Below are 20,070 nucleotides of genomic sequence, written 5' to 3'. Positions count from 1 at the left end.
CGAACTCCTGATCTCAGGTGATCCACCTGCCTCGGCCTCCCAAAGTGCTGGGATTACAGGCGTGAGCCACTGCATCTGGTCACATTTCTTGAAATTTGTTTTAAGATCCATCCAGAATGTTACTGCCTTGGTAAATGTTGTGTGTGTACTTGAAATCTGTGTGTATCCTGTATCCTGCTGGAATGTGCTATATCAATGTCAAGTAGCTGACATTTTTAATAACGTTTGCGAAGCTTCTATATCCTTGCCAATTTTCTGTCTTCCTGTTCTATCAGTTATTGATAGATGAATATTGACATCTCTGACTATAATTACAGATTTCTCTATTCCTTCTTGCATTCCAGTTTTTGTTTCATATATAAATGGACGCTTTTATCATTATGAAATGACCTTTATTGCTAGTAATATTCTTTGCTCTGAAATCTGCTTTGTCTGATACAGAGTTGCACTGTCAATAAGCAACCTTGGGTATATCATGCATTTGGTTCCAGATCACTGTGATTAAACCAATATCACAATAAAGCAAGTCCCATGCATTTTGTTTCCCAGTGCATATAAAAGTTATGTTTATCCTATGCTATAGTCTGTCAAGTGTACAATAGCATTATGTCTTTAAAAAACAATGTACATGTTCTGATTTTAAAAATACTTTATTGCTTAAAAATGCTAATGATCACCCGAACCTTTAGCCAGTTGTAATCTCTTTGCTGGTGGAGGTTCTTGCTTTGATGGTGATGGCTGCTGACAGATCAGGGTGGTGGTTGCTGAAGGTTGGGGTGGCTGTGACAGTTTCTTAAAAACACCAATGGGCTGGGTGCTGTGGCTCAAGCCTGTAATCCCAGCACTTTGGGAGGCTGAGGCAAGTGGATCACTTGAGGCCAGTAGTTCGAGACCAGCCTGGCCAACATGGTGAAACCCTGTCTCTACTACAAACACAAAAATTAGCCGGGCATGGTGGCACGTACCTGTAATCCCAGCTACTTGGGAGGCTGAGGCACGAGAATCGCTTGAACCTGGGAGGTGGAGGTTGCAGTGAGCTGAGATCGTGCCACTGCTCTCCAGACTGGGCAACAGAGCACGACTCCATCCCCACCGCCCCCCCCCCCCAAAAAAAAAACACAGCAATGAAGCTGGCCACATTGATTGACTCTTCCTTTCATGAAAGATTTCTCTGTAGCATGCAGTGCTCTCTGAAACCATTTTACCTACAGTAGAACTTCTTTCTATCTTGGAGCCAATCCTCTCAACCCCTCAAACTGCTTCATCCACTAAGTTGATGCACTTTGCTGTCATTTTGCAACAGTGTTCACAGCATTTTCACCAGGAGCAGATTCCATCTCAAGAAGCCACTTTCTTCGTTCATTCATAAGCAGCAGCTCCTCATCCATTCAAGCTTGATCATGAGATTGCAGCAGTTTAGTCACATCTTCAGGCTCTGCTTCTAATTCTAATTCTCTTGCTATTTTCACCACATCTGTCCATCTTCCTCCACTGACCTCTTCTTGAACCAAGTCATCCATGAGGGTTGGAACCAACTTCTGCAAACTCCTGTTAATGGTGATACTTTGACCTCCTCTCATAAATCACTGACGTTCTTAATGGCATCTAGAATGACAGCTCCTTTCCAGAAGGTTTTCAGTTGACTTTGCCCAGATTCCTTAGAGGAAGCACTCTGTGACAACTATAGCCTTAGAAAATGTATTTCTTAAATAATAACACTTGAAAGTCAATTGTCCCTTGATCTAGGGGCCACAGGATGGATGCTGTGTTAGCAGTCATAGAAACAACGTTCATCTCCATCAGAGCCCAGTAACTAGTTGCATTGTCAGTGAGCAATAATATTTTGAAAGGAATTTTGTTTTCTGAGCAGGAGGTCTCAACAGTGGGCTTAAAATATTCAGTGCACTGTGCTACGTTTAAACACATGTGCTGTCATCCAGGCTTCGTTGTTCCACTGATAGAGCACAGACAGAGAAGACTTAGCGTCATTCTTAAGGGCCCCAAGAGCTCATTTACCGTCTCCATATTAGCAGTAAGCCTGTTCTGCTTTCTTATCATTCATGTGTTCGTTGGAATAGCCCTTGTGATTTCCTTTACGAACTTCTCCTTTGCAGGCTAGCTGTGTGGTGCAAGAGACCTAGCTTTTGGCCTCAGTTTTCAACATGCCTTCCTCACTAAACTTAATTATCTCTAGCTTTTGATTTAAAGTGAGAGACATGTGAGTCTTCTTTCACTTGAACACCTAGAAGCCATTCTAGGGTTATTAATGGGCCTGGTGTCAATATTGTTGTGATGGTCGTGTCTCAGGGAATGGGGAGGCCTAAGGAGAAGGAGAGAGATGGGGGATGGCTGGTCAGTGGAGCAGTCAGAACACACACATTTATCAGTTAAGTTTGCTCTCTTATGGGCACTGTTTGTGGAGCTCCGAAACCATTACAATGGTGACATCAAAGATCACAGATGACAGACTACCATAAAAGATATACTAATAATGAAAAAGTTGGAAATATATACGACACAGACATGAAGTGAATCCACGCTCTTGGAAAAATAGTGCCAATAGACTTGCCAGACACAGACCTTAAACTTGTAAAAAATGCAGTGTCTGTGAGGCACAGTCAGGCCATGGATGAAGCGAGGTGTGCTTATGTGAACACAGGGCAAATGGGCTTCTGTGAGCACGCTGTATCTGCTTCACGTTACTTTTAATCTACTGCATCTTCCTAGTTAAAATGTGCTTCTTAAAAGCAGGATATAGCTGAGTCTTAAATGTGCATAAAATCTGACATTCTCTGCCTTTTCATTTAAATTGATTACTACTTTGATTAGATAAGTCTCATCTTGTTATTTGTTTTCTGTTTGTCCTGTCTGTCCTTTGTTCTTTTTTCTTCCCTCTTTTTCTGCCTTTCTTGGATTGCATTTTTTACAAGTTCATGTGCCTCCTTTTTTGATTTGTTAACTGTATTTTTTACAGGTTGTGTTAGGATTTAGGGCACGGAGATCTTTAACAACACAGTCATCCTCGAATGATACGACACCGCCTTATGCGTAGTGTGAGAACCTGACAGTCACGTACTTCCTGTCTTCTCCTTCCTGCCTTAGTCGTCTGCTTATAATATATTTTATTTATGCACATGATAAACCCCACAATACTTTGTTTTTATTTCTGTTTAGTCAGCTATCTTTGAAAGAGATGTAAATAATAATTGTAAATGTTGTATATGTCTGCACATGCAGCTCCCACCCCTCATTCATGGAAGGAGTAGGGCTGTTCTTCCTTCTTCTTGTGTAGGCCCATGTTTCTTTTTATTTTTATTTATTTTTTTTGAGGCAGAGTCTCACTGTGTCGCCCAGGCTGGCGTGCAGTGGCGCGATCTCGGCTCACTGCAACCTCCGCCTCCCAGGTTAAAGCGATTCTCCTGCCTCAGCTTCCCGAGTAGCTGGGATTACAGGGATGTGCCACCGCATGTGGCCAATTTTTGTATTTTTAGTAGAAATAGGGTTTCACCATGTTGGCCAGGCTGGTCTTGAACTCCTGACCTCAGGTGATCCTCCCACCTCGGCATCTCACAGTGCTGGGATTACAGGCGTGAGCCACCAGCCTGGCCTGTTGTGTAAGCCCCTGTTTGCATCCTCATTTTCCTTCTGTCTGAAGGGCTTCCTTTAATATTCTTGCAGTGTGAATCAGCTGCTTTTTGGGATATTTTAAGCTCTTGCACACCTGAAGAAGTCTTTATTTGGGGGGAGATATTTCCACTGGGTGGAGAATTCTGGGCTTTGTCTTTCTGCACTTTACAGAGGTGATCTCACTGTCTTCTTAATTCCAGTATTTCCTCTGAGAAGTCTGCTGTCATTCTCATCTTTGTTCCTCTGTCGGTCAATTGTCTTTTCTTCCTCTGACTGCTTTTAAGATTTCATCTCTACTGCTGGTTTTGAGCAGTTTGATTGTGATGTACTTTGTGTACTTTAATGTCGTTTCCTCCCCCTGCCTTTTTTTTTTTTTTTTTTTTTTTTTGGTGGTTGGGTTCTTTGAACTTCTCAGATCTCTCAGTTTACACTTTTCCACACATTTCAGAAAATTGGGGCCATTACTTTTTCAAGACTCTTGGGGACCAGTCCTTGAATAACATCACTGCAGAACTCACTGGCTCATGGCTTCTGGGGTCAGGAATCCAAGTGTGGCTGAGCTGGCTCTCTGCTCAGAGACCTCACCAGCCACGGTCCTCTTGGCTCTGCTGGGGAAGGTCCCACGTCCAGGTACACCCATGTGGCCGTCAGAAGGATTCTGCTTCTCATCCGTGGTTGGGCTGCCGCGCTTGGTTCCTATGGCAGCTCCTCGCCGTGTGGGCAGCTCACGCACGGCAGCTGGCGGGTCAGAGCTCTGAGAACCAGGGTGGGAGCCGCAGAAGTCACGGCTGCTGTGATGTGACTGCAGAGGGGAAGCCAGCACTTGCACCACACTTTGCATCTGCTGTAAGTCACGCTGAAGGGCTGGCGCTGATGCGGGTGGTGCCTGGAGGTGGGGACCATCAGGAGCCATTTCAGAAGTGCCACCAGCCTGCCTCCGGGACTCCTATCCCACGTGTCAGGCCACGTGATGTTACCCCACAGCCCACGCCCGATGTGCTGCCTCCTTTATATTTATCTTTCCGTTTTTTCCTTTTTGTTTGTATGCGCTTTTCTTTCTTTTTCTCATCTGTTTCATCTCGGACGGTTTCCGTGGTTGTATCTGCAGCTTCACTGATCCTGTTTCTGCGATGTCTGATCTGGCGTGGATCCGTCCCCTGCACTTGTTGTCTTCATCCTTAGAAGGTCAATTTGGCTCTTTTTTGTCCCTTTTATGTCTGTCCTCAACTTTTTGGGCATATGGAGCAAAGTTACAGTGACTTAATGTGATCTGCCGCTTCTGACGTCAGGTCAGCCCTAGGTTTGTTTCACTCAGCTGATTTTCTCTTTGTTGAGTGCTGCGAGGCTGTGTGTGCATGTGTGCGTGTGCCTGTGCATGCACGTGTGTGTGTGTTCCTATAAATATTCGTGAGCTCTGTTCGGAGACACAGTTCAGGTACTTGGAAACAGCCTGGTTCTCTGGGTCTCGGTTTAGGAAATGTGAGGTGGGAGCAGGGCAGCGTCTGTCTGGGGCTCACACCGCCCCTTGCTGAGGGGTGTCCATCTCAATGCTGTGCCCTGCAGCCACCTAGTTCGCAGGCTTTCCCGCGAGGCTGCCGGAGACAGGCACTGCTCCAGCCCAGTGTGAGCTTCAGGTGCCGTTTTCTGGGTTTTTCTCTCTAATGCTCCAGGTTTTCTCAGCCTCTCACCGAGCACTCCAGCGAACTCAGCCCTTCTCTCTGGCACTCTGTTCTGTGCCCTGGCTCCAGCTCCAGCCCTGTCCCTCAACTCGGGTCCCCCGAGGCCCTGCCTGGGCTGTGACCATCTCCCCGGGCTCGCCCCGTCTCTCAGGGCCCGCCACCCTTCCTGACTGAAAACTGTTGTTTCACATTTGATGCCTCATATTCTGGCTGTTTCAGATGGCAGGTGCATCTGTCCTTGTGGCTCTGTCTCGGCCGGAAGCTGCCGGCCACCCTCTGAGGTGGGAAAATAGGCATTTTGTCTCCATTTTACATTCAGGAAACTTCAGCTCAGAGAGACAAACTGATGGGCCCCGGGGCCCACAGCAGATAAGAGGGGCAGCCTCACAGGAGGGCGGGCCTGCATCTCCGGCCCTCCTCACCCCGCATCCCCAGCATCACGTTGCCCTAAGCGTGGTGCTTCACGAAACGTCACCCCCAGCAGCACGGGCCTCGCCTGGGTGGGAGGTGAGAAGGCACAGAGGCCGCTGACGCCCTCTCCTGTTCTCATTCGGCTACATCTGGAAAGGGTGGTGCTGTCTAGCCGGGGCCCAGGAGGGGGGGACCCCACAGCCAGGCGGGGCCCAGGAGGGGAGGACCCCACAGCCAGGCGGGGCTCAGGAGGGGAAGACCCCACACCCAGGCGGGGCCCAGGACGGGAGGACCCCACAGCCAGGCGGGGCTCAGGAGGGGAGGACCCCACAGCCAGGCGGGGCCCAGGAGGGGAGGACCCCACAGCCAGGCGGGGCCCAGGACAGGAGGACCCCACAGCCAGGCGGGGCTCAGGAGGGGAGGACCCCACAGCCAGGCGGGGCCCAGGAGGGGAGGACCCCACAGCCAGGCAGGGCTCAAGAGGGGAGGACCCCACAGCCAGGCGGGGCCCAGGAGGGGAGGACCCCACAGCCAGGTGGGGCTCAGGAGGGGAGGATCCCACAGCCGGGCCGGGCCCAGGAGGGGAGGACCCCACAGCCAGGCGGGGCTCAGGAAGGGAGGACCCCACAGCCAGGCCGGGCTCAGGAGGGGAGGACCCCACAGCCAGGCCGGGCTCAGGAGGGGAGGACCCCACAGCCAGGCGGGGCCCAGGAGGGGAGGACCCCACAGCCAGGTGGGGCTCAGGAGGGGAGGACCCCACACCCGGGCCGGGCTCAAGAGGGGAGGACCCCACAGCCAGGCGGGGCCCAGGACGGGAGGACCCCACAGCCAGGCGGGGCTCAGGAGGGGAGGACCCCACAGCCAGGCGGGGCCCAGGAGGGGAGGACCCCACAGCCAGGCGGGGCCCAGCACGAGAGGACCCCACAGCCAGGCGGGGCTCAGGAGGGGAGGACCCCACAGCCAGGCGGGGCCCAAGAGGGGAGGACCCCACAGCCAGGCGGGGCCCAGGAGGGGAGGACCCCACAGCCAGGCGGGGCTCAGGAGGGGAGGACCCCACAGCCAGGCGGGGCTCAGGAAGGGAGGACCCCACAGCCAGGCCGGGCTCAGGAGGGGAGGACCCCACAGCCAGGCCGGGCTCAGGAGGGGAGGACCCCATAGCCACGCCGGGCTCAGGAGGGGAGGACCCCACACCCGGGACGGGCTCAGGAGGGGAGGACCCCACAGCCGGGACGGGCTCAGGAGGGGAGGACCCCACACCCGGGCGGGGCTCAGGAGGGGAGGACCCCACAGCCACGCGGGGCTCAGGAGGGGAGGACCCCACACCCGGGCGGGGCTCAGGAGGGGAGGCCCCCACACCTGGGACGGGCTCAGGAGGGGAGGACCCCACAGCCAGGACGGGCTCAGGAGGGGAGGACCCCACCGCCGGGACGGGCTCAGGAGGGGAGGACCCCACACCCGGGACGGGCTCAGGAGGGGAGGACCCCACACCCGGGCGGGGCTCAGGAGGGGAGGACCCCACACCCGGGTGGGGCTCAGGAGGGGAGGACCCCACAGCCAGGCGGGGCCCAGGACGGGAGGACCCCACAGCCAGGCCGGGCTCAGGAGGGGAGGACCCCACAGCCAGGCCGGGCTCAGGAGGGGAGGACCCCACAGCCAGGCCGGGCTCAGGAGGGGAGGACCCCACACCCGGGACGGGCTCAGGAGGGGAGGACCCTACAGCCGGGACGGGCTCAGGAGGGGAGGACCCCACACCCGGGCGGGGCTCAGGAGGGGAGGACCCCACAGCCACGCGGGGCTCAGGAGGGGAGGACCCCACACCCGGGCGGGGCTCAGGAGGGGAGGCCCCCACACCTGGGACGGGCTCAGGAGGGGAGGACCCCACCGCCGGGACGGGCTCAGGAGGGGAGGACCCCACACCCGGGACGGGCTCAGGAGGGGAGGACCCCACACCCGGGCGGGGCTCAGGAGGGGAGGACCCCACACCCAGGCGGGGCTCAAGAGGGGAGGCCCCCACACCTGGGACGGGCTCAGGAGGGGAGGACCCCACAGCCACGCGGGGCTCAGGAGGGGAGGACCCCACACCCAGGCGGGGCTCAGGAGGGGAGGCCCCCACACCCGGGACGGGCTCAGGAGGGGAGGACCCCACAGCCGGGACGGGCTCAGGAGGGGAGGACCCCACAGCCGGGACGGGCTCAGGAGGGGAGGACCCCACACCCGGGACGGGCTCAGGAGGGGAGGACCCCACACCTGGGCGGGGCTCAGGAGGGGAGGCCCCCACACCTAGGACGGGCTCAGGAGGGGAGGACCCCACAGCCGGGACGGGCTCAGGAGGGGAGGACCCCACAGCCGGGACGGGCTCAGGAGGGGAGGACCCCACAGCCGGGACGGGCTCAGGAGGGGAGGACCCCACAGCCGGGATGGGCTCAGGAGGGGAGGACCCCACACCCGGGACGGGCTCAGGAGGGGAGGCCCCCACACCCGGGCGGGGCTTAGGAGGGGAGGACCCCACACCTGGGCGGGGCTCAGGGAGCCACTGGGTGAGGGCTGTGCTGCAGCTCCTCCCTCCTCACCCGCGTGCCTGAGCTGAGCACCTGTCCTGCCTGCCCGCCGCGTCCCCTTTCTTCCCTTAACCTTCATTGTGCTCTGCACCCCTGCTGCCCTCGGGGCCAGTCCCTGTCTTTTAACCCACACTCATCCCCTTCTCCCTCCTTTTCCATCCCCGCCACCTCCTCTAACTCATCCCTGTGGCCTCCATGCCCTTCCACGGCCCTTGGAGCCACCCGTGGCGGATGCCACTCACATCAGGGGCTGCGCAGGCCGCCCCACCCCGAGCCGGCGCCCCCACTCCCTCGGCTCCCCTCCGGCTGCGGCTGCAGGAGCAGCTGCGTGTGGCTGTAAAGCAGAACGCCCGTGTGCGAGGGGGAGCTGTATAAATAGAATAATAATAATAATAATTGTTGGTTTGGGATTTTTCTGCGACTGCTGGGGTGCCTGGCCTTGCCCGCCCCGCCAGTCACTCTTGAAGGAAAGGTCACCCTCGCCGGGAAGATAAACCCCAATAACGCTGGTATAATTAGCACAGGCAGTATTTAGATGCTTTCCTCGGTACAATTAGGCAGGAATAATTGGCTGAGCTATTTTCCCCGTGCCGGACACGCTTTTTGCCAGCTTCCGTTCTTTGGAACTTCATGCCGGGACATTTGTTCTCGGCGTTCTGTCCAAGCTGTCCTGACCCAGTTGCTGCCAGGCCCTCAGCACGGTGCTCACGCGGCAGCATCTGCGAGGCCTCTTTTGGGCCCGGCTGTGTCGTCTCCCCCGAGGGACGCCAGAGGGACAGTGGGGCAGAGAGGGGTGGGAGCTGAGGATCGTGCACACAGCAGGGTGTCCTGGGGTCAAACCTGGACCTCTGGACCAGGAGCTCCACGGAGCTGAGCTGAGCTGGGCTGGGCCTGGAGCTGGAGGGCTTGTGCAGGGTGGGGCTGGGCCGGCCATGGGCATCCATGAGGGAGTGAGGCCATGAGCGGGGGGGTCAGGCATAGGCTGTAACAAGTCCTGTGGCCAGCCTGGAGGAGGAGGCCCTCGGCCGAGGTAATACACCAGCGGCGAGAAGCTTGCTCTCTCCCTCCTCAGAGCGCGGACAGGCCAGGCAGTGACTATCAGGGCTCGGTGGTGGCTGCTGCTCCTGGATCACCTTCGGGCCGTGGATGTGCAGCAGGCAGGCTGGCCCCACAGCACCTGAGACTCCTGTGCAGAGCCCAGCTGTGAGGTGTGAGGCTGCCAGGAGTCCTCGGTATCCCGGTCTAACAGGTTGTGTAGACCACGGTAGCACCAGCTATTTTCACGCTGTACCCGGCAGGCTCTGCACGGTCTTGACGTTATCACGCCCGAACTTTGGGATACAGATCACGGCTGCCGAGGTCATGAAGCCAAGCTGGGACCGCGCTGACCTCCAACCCCGGGGCTGGGACTGTGCCGGCCGCCAACCCTGGGGCTGGGACCGCGCTGACCTCCAACCCCGGGGCTGGGACTGTGCCGGCCTCCAACCCCGCCCGGGGCTGGGACTGTGCCGACCGCCAACCCCGGGGCTGGGACTGTGCTGACCTCTAACCCCCAGCAGCACCCGCTGGGATGAGGGCACACATTACCCAGGTTTATCACCTCTGGACCCTGATGCCATGGTCCAAGGCCTTCAGCCCCTGAGACTTTTTAAGGAAGGGAGGGCAGCCCTGGCCGTGGAGGCTCGTGCAGAGCTGTGTGCATGGGGAGACTGCCCAGCACTGTTCACAGGCGCTCAGACGGGCACCGCAAAGACCCGTGGACAGACAGAGCTGTGCCCCACCTGGGATTTGCACAAGCCCAACCTGGGTGCCCTGGCCGCTGGGTGCCGAGGGGCATGGGCCCGTGTCTCTCACACCTCAGCAGCAGCCCTAGACAGGTGGCCTCAGCGGACTCTGCTGTGGCCACCTGACCAGCGCCACCCACCCCAACCAGCTGGCTGGGCTCACGCTGTGACCCATGCCTGGCGTCTGTGGTGCCACCAGCCAAGATGCCAGCCATGACGCCAGCCTGGCACCCCAGGCCCAGGACATCTGGGGCAGGTGGGTGGGCAGCACCGGCCTCAGCAGCCCACAGAGGGGCCTCCCACAGAGTGTCTGGAGACGCTCCAGGCAGACGGGCAGATGAGCAAGACGCCCGAGGGTTGCAGGCCAGGTGGATAAGGATTGGGGCTTGCATGTGTCCGCAGTGGGGAACCCGTGTGCTCAGCGGCCTGTCTTGAAGCTGTTCCGCTCTTGCAGATATAATTTAGATATACATTTTTCCTAATTACAAATATGCAGCATATAAAAAAATCTGGAAAATGCAGAGAACCATGAGTCACTTTCCGTCCCAGCACTCCGAGTTAACCGCCATTAACATTTTGATGATTTTCTAAGAGTCCTTTTGCACTCTGTGAGTGTGGGTGTGAGAGTGTGTGTCCTGCTGCAGTGTGAACTTGAAGGGTTTTCTCACCCCTGAAGTTCAGGGCTGACTCTCGGCGGACGCTGCTGAGTCTTCTCCCCGGCTCGCCCCATGTGTGCATGAAAGTGCCTGGGACGCGTCAGATTCTCAACTTGAGACGCCCGGAGAGTCTTTTGAAGTTGAAAACACTTTGATTTCCTGACAGCCTCAAGACAAAAAAAAAAATCTCCCCTTCGCTGCCTTTGAGAGCAGGTGTCTTCTACAAGCGAGGTTCACGGGGACCTGTGGCTGCCCCGGCAGATGCCAGCGAGGCACGCCCATCTCCTCTCCCGCGGGTCCTGGTGGGGGAGCCTCTGTGGGAAGCCTGGGGGCTCCAGGGCCTGGCAGACAACCAGTCCTGCTGCAGCGAGGTGGGGACAAGGCCGGGAGCAGCTCACTTCCCAGTAGAGGCCATCCGATGGCGCCAGGGCACGGGGCAGCTGCCGTCCTCATGGCCCGGGGTAACGTGGGCACAGGGTTTCCTCATCCCACTGTGCTCGGTGTCTCCCCTGAGCCCGGTGATTTTACGCACCTGACTTCGTTAGTCTTCTCGGCAATGCCCAGCGTGCAGACCAGGCTCAAGAGAGGTATGTCGGTGTGCCCAGGGTCACGCAGCTTCCTGGTGGCCAAGCCGAGGTTAGAAGCTAGTTCTGGTGGGTGCGAAAGCCCCCGATGTCGGCAGCTCTGCCACCAGGCCCGCACAAGCAGGTGGTGTAAGAGGGGAGGCGTTGGGGCCGGCAGTGCTCAAGTCAGGATCGAGCCGTCTATCTGAAAGGTCTGTCGAGGGTGTGTGGTGGTGGCCGGGAGGTGGTGGCAGGCTGACTACCTGCCATTTTCCTGCAGTGCCTAGGCCCAGGAGAGGGAGCAGCCCCCAGTCAGGACCCAGCTGCAGGACACCCCATCCTCATGGACCTTGCTTCCCGCTCTCCCTCCCCTGACAAATGGGCTCCCAGCATAACTTCCCCCGAGGGCTCCTTTCCTCTCCCCACACACAGCCCTGCTCTGGAGCGGCGCTTGCAGCACACCAAGGACAGGAGGATTGAGCTTCAGGGAAGCAGGCGCCTGGAGCTGTGTCGTTAGGTGCGTGGCGCTTGCAGATCCGAGCATGGAATATTCATGCCTCCCCCGGCCCAGCAGCTGCGGCTTCTCATCTGGAACAAGGGGGTGCTTCTCCCAGGAAGGCCAGTGGGAGCAGGGGTGTGTCTGAGAACGCCTGGGCGCTCTGCCCTCACGATGGCCGCTGATGCCACAGCCCCGGCCTCTGTGCCCAGGCCACTCTCCAGCCTGGTGAAGTCTGTTCTGGGAAAAGAGAGAAGCAAGACAGATGTGGGCCTTGCCCTGTGGGGCCAGGGCACAGGCAGGAATCCCACTTGGGGTTAAGACGCTGCAGTCACCCCTCCAGGTGCCGGGGTCCCCTGTGGCCATGGCATTCTAGGAGAGATGGGCAGGGAGACGCTGGCGCCCTGTCGTGTAGCTTATCCTTGTATCTGCTTCACAGGCTCTTCCACTGTGCAATTTCCTAAAATTTTGGCGAGGCCCATTGATCCATTTTAATTTTATTCTATGGATTGTGCTTTGGTGTTGAGTGTCAGAGCTCTGCCTCATCCAGATCCTGAAGATTTCTTTTTTAACATAATTCTGTGTTTTACATGTAAGTTCGTGATACAGTTTGAGTTAAATTTTGAGATGTGAGGTTTCAGTCAAAAAAAAATTTTTTTTTAACTGTGTCCAGCTCCTCCGGCTCCAGCTGTAGCAAAGACAAGGCTGCCCTTCCTCCACTGAAGCGCCTTTGTGACTTTTCTGTGACTTTTCCGTATCGATTAATAGGGTCATATGTTGTTTATTCTTTAGCCTGTTGATATAGCAGATTACATTGATTGATTTTCAAATACCAAGCTAGCCTCGTACACCTAAACGAAGTCCCACTTGGTCACGGCCTAATATTCTCTGTTAGAAAGTGGCCTGGACGCGTCTGTGGGTCTCTTTCGAGTTCCTCTGTTCTGTTCTGCTGGTCTCCACATCTCCCCTCCAGCGCTGCCCCAGCCATGTCTGTCTGACATAGGAGCCGTATAACGCTGTGCTGTAGCTGTACGGTTCTCAACATCAGGAAGGGCAATTCCTCTACTCTTCTTTTTTGGAATTGCTTTCCATATACATTTTAGAATAATCTTGTGTCTCTCTACCAAAAAAATAAAAAAAAAAAATGCTGGCCGGGCATGGTGGCTCACGCCTGTAATCCCAACACTTGGGGAAGCCAAGGCAAAAGGATTGCTTGAGCCCAGGAGTTGGAGACCAGCCTGGGCAACACAGGGAGACCCCATCTCTATGAAAAAAATACAGCCATGAGTGGTGGTGCACACCTGTAGTTACAGCTACTTGGCACATTGAGGCAGGAAGATTGCTTGAGGCTGCAGTGAGCCAAGACCACACCACTGCACTGCAGCCTGGGTGACAGAATAAGACCCTCTTTCCAAAAAAAAAAAATCATAATTATATATATATATATATATATATATGCTGAGGTTTAGACAGCAATTACCTTAAAACCAAAGATCAATTTTGGAAAAATTGATTTACTGTAAGTCTTCCAGTTCATAAACATTGTATCTATTTATACAAACATTCTTTTGATTCCTTTCATCAGTATTTCCTAACTTTCTGCAGACACTATACAAGTTTTTGTTAGATGTATACCCGAGTATTTAAGATGTTCTGTAAATTATATTGCCTTTTAATTTTGTTTTTCACTTGTTTGCAATTGCTTTATAGAAATGTGGTTAATTTTTGTATGTTCATCTTATTTCCTGCAACCTTCGTGAACTCACTTAGTGTTCGAGGAGTTTTCTGCAGATTGCTCAGGATTTTCTACGTGGGCCGTCACTTCATTCTAGGAGTTCTCTGCAGATTGCTTAGGGTTTTCCACGTGGGCCATCACGTCATTCTAGGAGTTCTCTGCAGATTGCTTAGGGTTTTCCACGTGTGCCGTCATGTGATTTGCGAGTAGGGACAGTTCTGTTCTTTTCCAATCCCTATGCTGCTGCTTTCCTTTTCTTACCTGCATGCCCTGGCGTGAGGAGCTCCCATGGTGGGTTGAGGATGAGTGGGGAAAGCCAGCTCTCCGCTGACCGAATGAGGGAAGGCGGCCAGACTCTTCCGTGAAGCAGCGTGAGCTGAGGGTTCTTCCTGGTGCTTTTTACCAAGTCGGAGGACTTTCCCTTGATTCCTGCTTTGCAAGAGTTCTTGTCAGGAATGGAGATTAAATTTTGTCAGATGCTTTGCCTGTGTCAGTAGGATCATATCATTGTCTTCCTTTAGCCTGTTGATAGGGTGAATAACATTGATTGATTTTCAAATTTGAACTAGCCGTCGTTGTACACCTAAACTGAATCCCACTTGGTCAGGGTGTGATACTCTTTTTCGTATATTGCTGGATTCCATTTGTTTAGTACTTGTTGAGTATTTTTGCAGCTAAGTTCATGAGAGACTGATACTTATTTTTCTTTGTGTGCGCACCATCCTTGTTGGTTTCAGTACAAGGTTAATAGTGGAAAGGTGTTTCCCTGTCTTTTGTTAACTGAAAAAGGATTGTGTAAAATTGGTATTAATTCATATTTAATGTTCGATAAAACTTTCTAGTGAAACCATCTGGGACTGGAGATTTTGAGTAGCATTTTAATTAGAACAAACTCGATTTATTTAATGGTTATAGGACTACCGAGGCTATTTTATCTTGGCACATTTTGGTAGTATGTGGTTTTCGAGGAATCCGTCCAGTTCGTTATGAGCATCAAGTTTTGTTGTAGTATTTTTTATTGTTATTTTAATAGCTTCTGGATCTATTATAATATTTCCATTTAATTTCTGATATTGGTCATTTCACTCTCCCCTTTTTTTTTTTTTTTTTTTGAGATGGAGTCTTGCTGTGTTGCTCAGGCTGGAGTGCAGTGGCACGATCTCGGCTCACTGCAAGCTCCGCCTCCTGGGTTCATGCCATTCTCCTGCCTCAGCTTCCCAAGGAGCTGGGACTACAGGCACCCGCCACCACACCCAGCTAATTTTTTGTATTTTTAGTGGAGATGGGGTTTCACTGTGTTAGCCAGGATGGTCTTGATCTCCTGACCTCATGATCCACCCACCTCGGCCTCCCAAAGTGCTGGGATTACAGGCGTTCCCCCTTTTTAATCTTTGTCAGTTTTGCCAGGGGTTTATCAATTTATCGTTGCTGGTCTTTCTAACAAATTTTTGAGACAGGGTTTCACTCTGTTGCCCAGGCTGGAGTGCAGTGGTGTGATCATAGCTCACTACAGCCTCAAACTCCTAGGCCCACGTGATCCCACATACCTGGGGCTACAGGTGTATGCCACCACACCTGGCTGATTGATTATAGAGATGGGGTCTCACTGTGTTGTCCAGGCTGGTCTCAAACTCCAGGGCTCAAGTGATCCTCTCACCTTGGCCTCCCAAAGTGCAAAGATTACAGGCGTGAGCCCCTGCTCCTAGCCGGCCTTATTGCTATTTTTTAAAGAAGCAGTTTTTGATTTTAATAACTTTTGTTTTCCTGTTCATTCCTACTTGTATTATTTCCTCCTCCTGCTTCGGGCTTGTTTTTCCCTTCGTTTCTTGAAGTAGGAATTTAGAGAAGCGATTTGAGATCTTTCTCCTTTCCGGATACAGGCATTGAGTGCTGTCCGTTTCCCTCTAAGCACTGCCTTGGGTGCGTCTGGCAAATTTCATTATGCTGTATTCTTGTTTCCATTCTGTTCTCTTTTTTATTTCCTTCGAGGCATCCCATTTGACTCGTGGATTACTTAGAAGTGTGCTGTTTAATTTCCAGGCACTTACAGTTTTCCTGTTGTCCTTCTCTGACTGGTTTCTGGTTTTGATGTCCACTGGTGTGGCCTCCACCTCTTCACGCCACCCCACAGATGAACAGCATTCACATAACTTCCCAGTATCTCCAAGTAGCATCGTTTCCATTTCCTGCGTGTCTTCTCATTTTACTGCATTATTTCAGCTTTGCTTGTTTGAGCCAGGATTCAGGGCTTCCTTCATTCCATCTCTAGCTTCCTCCTCTCGAGTTTCCCCGTTCATGGAGTTTCTCTTGGACCCTCAGCAGCAGGGGGTCTTGTTCTTGACAGGAATCCCTCACACTTCCCCCTTGGCCTCCGAGCCCCACCACATCCTGCGGTTGGTGGTGTGTGGAGAGAGGCGCTGTCTCTGCTCTCCAAGCCCTTTGTCAGCCCCCACCCCTCCCTCACTCCGTGCCTCTTGTCCGTGCCCGCTGGGACACCATGGGGCTCGGCTCAGGGGATGGTGGGACCAGCGCTTAGTAAGACTAGTCAGCCCTAGGCACCGAGTGAGCACTGCTCACGTGGCAGAGCTGGAATGGGGGCCGGGCACACACTCCCTGGCCCACGTGTTCCACGGACGTGCTGCAGAGGTCCCCGGCCCTCCAGGGCAGGCCCTCTCTGCTTCCAGAGGGGCAGGTGAGCCCCAGGCCAGGCCAGCCAGGGTCTGGACTGGAGTGCAGTGGCCACAGTGGACACCGCGAGTGTCTTCATTAAGAGTGAGTGTCTCAGTCTCCCCCAGGGCGCCCGCCAGCCACACGGCCGCTATGTGTGCAGACTAGACAGGTGGCAGCTCGGGCCGGCCAGGCAGAGGGAGAGGAAGCCAGAGCCTGCGCGCAGGCAGCCTCAGAAATATTTCCAGCCACAGCCAACGTGTCTTATTGGCAATTTGCTTTTTAAAAAATTGCGGTCTAATTTTAAGTGAGCAGCCCCTAATTACAGTGATTTACGAGGTACCTGGGGACTGTGTGATATTTGAACATGGCAGAGGGCTGAGCAGAGATGGATGGGCCCGGCGCCACTCATTCAGCAGGTCCTGCTAATGCCGGAGTGTTAGACCGAGGCGGAGCCTCCCAATGCAGCCGGGTACGCTGGGGGAAACGGAGTCAGAGGTGGGCTGCACGGCAGGTCGACTTGTTCACCGGGGGCTGGTGTTTTGCAAACGCTGGGTCTGCCTTCGTGTGGGGTTTGAGCTGGGAGAGTAGCACTGGTCACTCCTGCCTGTCTCTGTCCACCCCCACCCCCACCTGGAGGGCAGCGCGGTATCTTAGGGCGTCATTCTTCCAGAGCCGCCTGAGGCCAGCGGAGAGGAGGTGCTGTAGGAGCCGTGAGTGGGCGGCCCGGCCTACCATTGGGAGCAGCTGTCTTGCTGACGCTGGCGGGGTGCACCTGTTTCAAATAAAGAATGATCAGAGCTCACGCCTGTAATCCTCACGTCGTAGGCAGCTGAGGCAGGAGGATCACGTCAGGCCAGGAGTTTGAGACCAGCCTGGGCAAAATAGCTAAAGTCTATAGCTAAAGTCTATCTATCTCTCAAAAAAATTTAAAAATTAGCCAGGTGTGCTGGCACATGCCTGTCATTCCAACTGCTCAGGAGGCTGAGGTGGATCACTTGAGCCCAGGAGCTCGAGGCTGAGTGACCCATTATCATGCCACTGCACTCCAGCCTGGGTGACAGAGTGAGACTCGTCTCTAAAAAAAAATATTTTTAGAAATGAACGGCCAGGCTCCCAAAGCCTGCCAGCCTCTGAGGGCCGGGGAAGGCGGGTGCCTGGAGAACAGCTATTCTCTGGTCCAGCCTGGCTAGAGTCTGCACCACAGTGCCCCAGGCCCAGCCAGGTTGCCAGCCCTGGGTTGGGAGGAGGGCGAAGGGCCGGCTAAGGAGACTTCTTCCCACACTGCCTCCCCACCCCTGCCCGGCAGCTGCAGGAGAATCAGCCCCTCTGACATTTAGGGGGAGAAATTCAGAATCAAGAGCAGAAGGCAGAAGTGAAAGGATTTTCTCAGTAAAAGGTCAGAGTGGTTTCTCTTGTTTTTGTTTAAAAATGGTTTGTGTTGAACTATGACAAGGCCAAATATACTAAGGCAGCAGAAACGGGGAGGGCAGGGGGAGGGCACGGGGACGGTTCCTGAGAAACAGAAGGTGCAGGAACAGGTCAGGCCGCAGGGCCTCGGGGGCAGCACGTGCTCCAAAGGTGGGGAGGGGAGGGGCGACACCATCAGGGCGGGGCCCAGCCCAGGCATGCTCCGGTGGACAGGGGAGCTGCCAGGACCAAGTTGGATGGAGCCAGGCCGCCCTGTGGCTCCTGGGGAGGGTTCCCAGAGGGCTGCCGGGCGGAGGGAGCGCTTTCCAAAAACGGTTTCCTGAGCTCTGATGCACACACATGCGGCTCACCCGCAAGTCTAGCGCTCCATTAGTCTACCGTTCCGTTCTTCCTGGCACATTCAGTGCGCAGCCGCGACCAGTCTAACCGTGGCACCTTTCCACCGGCCCTGACGTGCCCCTCCAGGACATCCCCTGGGCACGGAGTTGTGTCGACAGGTCTCTGTGACTGGCTGGGCGTGTTTTCGGGGTTTGCCCGCGTGGCAGCGTGTCTCAGAGTTCGGCTGTACGAAGCAGTGTTGACGGGTAAACCCGGTTTTGTGTCTCCCTCCGGCGGTTGAGGGCTGGTTCCGCGTTCCATCTGTTGGTGATGGGATCGTGTTGCCGTTTGTTGCCGTGGACGTCCGTGCCGAGGTCTGTGCGTGGACTGCGCTCAGACCCCCTGGCTGCGCGCCCGGGCGTGTGCTGGGCCCATGGACTCTGCGTTCAGCTCTTTGAGGAGCCGCCGGCTGTTTGCAGTGGCCGCACCACACACGCTCCCGCCAGCAACGCGGAGGGTCTGATTCCCCTCGACCCAGCAGCTCATGGTGTTTGCTCGCAGTGGCCGTCGGCGGGTCCGTGTCTCGCTCAGTTGCGGTTCACGTTTCCCCTGTGCCCGGCGTCCTGGCATGAGCTCATTGGCCATGTGTGGCTCTTCTCTGGAGAAATGTTCAAGGGCCCCTTGTTTAATTGGCCCTTTCCTCTTCATGGTGGAGTTGTGGGAGTTCTGGGCATATTCTGGGTACAGGACTTTTCAGGGACGTGGTTTGGGAGGGAGCTTTGTGGTGGGCTGGGTTTGTGTCCTGCCTGACCTGGGGCTGTGTGGGTGCTGACCAGGTCTGGGCTGGCTCTCGGGGGCAGCTCAGAAGGGCCTCTGTCCACTCCCCCCACAGCCCAGGACCGTGGCACAGCAGCTTGCTCAGACCTGCTGTGTGACTCCTGCCCTGTGTCCCCTGGGGCCTGCAGCGCTGTCTGGAAGCTCCTCCTTGCCCGTTCTGCAGTTACAGGAGGCCGCCCTCTGGGCTGCAGAATCCACAGAGCCAGACTCCCCCTGGGCCCCCAGCGCCCCCCTGCACAAGTGGGGAAACTAGGTCATGGGGCCCAGGCAGTGTGGAAGGCGTTGCAGGACTTGCCCAGGGCTTGGGGTCCTCCAGCCTCAGTGAAGAGTGGCACTGGGGCCTGGCACAGGTGGGGGCACAGGTGCTGGAGCCCCCCAGGTGGAGGAAGGAGCAAGGTGGCAGCCCCTCGGGTGGGCACACCCTGCAGTGCCTGGGACCCCCAGCTACCTGTGTAGATGACAGTGTAGACAACAGAGACCTTGCCCTGGGTTAATTCAGTCCCTTTAGGTGACCTGGAATAAGGCCTGGCAGGGTTGAGGACGCATCTACCCCTGTCCAGGTCCTCAGACTGAGGGAAGCCGCCATGGCTGGAGGGGCTGTGTAGGGAGGGAGGGGAGAGGGAGAGGCCTGTCGGGCTGACCGCTGTCTTGTCTCTTGACCGCCCCGCAGGCCACCAGCCCCTCGGGTTCCAAGATGCAGCTACTGGAGACAGAGTTCTCACACACCGTGGGCGAGCTCATCGAGGTGCACCTGCGGCGCCAGGACAGCATCCCTGCCTTCCTCAGCTCGCTCACCCTTGAGCTCTTCAGCCGCCAGACCGTGGCGTAGCCTGCAGCCTCGGGGGCATAGCCGGAGCCACTCTGCTTGGCCTGACCTGCAGGTCCCCTGCCCCGCCAGCCACAGGCTGGGTGCACGTCCTGTCTCTCCAGCCCCACAGGGCAGTGGCACGACTGACAGACACGCTGGGACCTACGTCAGGCTTCCTGCTGGGGTGGCCAGCACCCTCCCCACGTGCAGACCCCATGCGTCCCGGAGCCTGGTGTGTGGGCGTCGGCCACCAGCCCGGGTTCCTCACCTTGTGAAATAAAATCTTCTCCCCTAGACACTCCCACTCGCCTTGTGTATCTATCTATCTATCTGTGGCCTAGCCCTAGCAGGGTGGGTGGGAGGGAGGAGGGGAAGGAGCTCCCTCAGCAGCCCGGACAACCTTAGGGTGAGTCAGGCATCTCCGCTCAGGGAGTGCACAGGTGGCAGCTGGGACCAAGGGTGGCTGGGGTGCCCTCCCCACCACCATGGGCTGAGGCCCC

At 55.5% G+C, this 20,070-nt stretch overlaps 1 protein-coding gene across 18 annotated transcripts in view; it reads left to right on the top strand.

Moving 5' to 3' along the window:
• The window catches only part of MAD1L1 (mitotic arrest deficient 1 like 1), a 425,682-nt gene extending 405,814 nt beyond the window's left edge, over nt 1-19,868 (top strand). For all 18 annotated transcript variants that reach the window (XM_055115663.2, XM_008973147.5, XM_063605596.1 and 15 more), the window contains one exon: nt 19,433-19,868. In XM_055115663.2, coding sequence (XP_054971638.1) covers nt 19,433-19,591 — 159 coding nt within the window. In that variant the 3' untranslated portion in view covers nt 19,592-19,868. The remainder of the gene's footprint in view (nt 1-19,432) is intronic.
• The last annotated feature ends 202 nt before the right edge of the window (nt 19,869-20,070 follow it).

Source organism: Pan paniscus, chromosome 6 (genome assembly GCF_029289425.2).
Source record: "Pan paniscus chromosome 6, NHGRI_mPanPan1-v2.0_pri, whole genome shotgun sequence".
In the NCBI taxonomy this organism is placed as follows: Eukaryota; Metazoa; Chordata; class Mammalia; order Primates; family Hominidae; genus Pan; species Pan paniscus.
The sequence above is the reverse complement of the archived record's forward strand: the minus strand, read 5'-3'. Positions and strand labels throughout refer to the sequence as shown.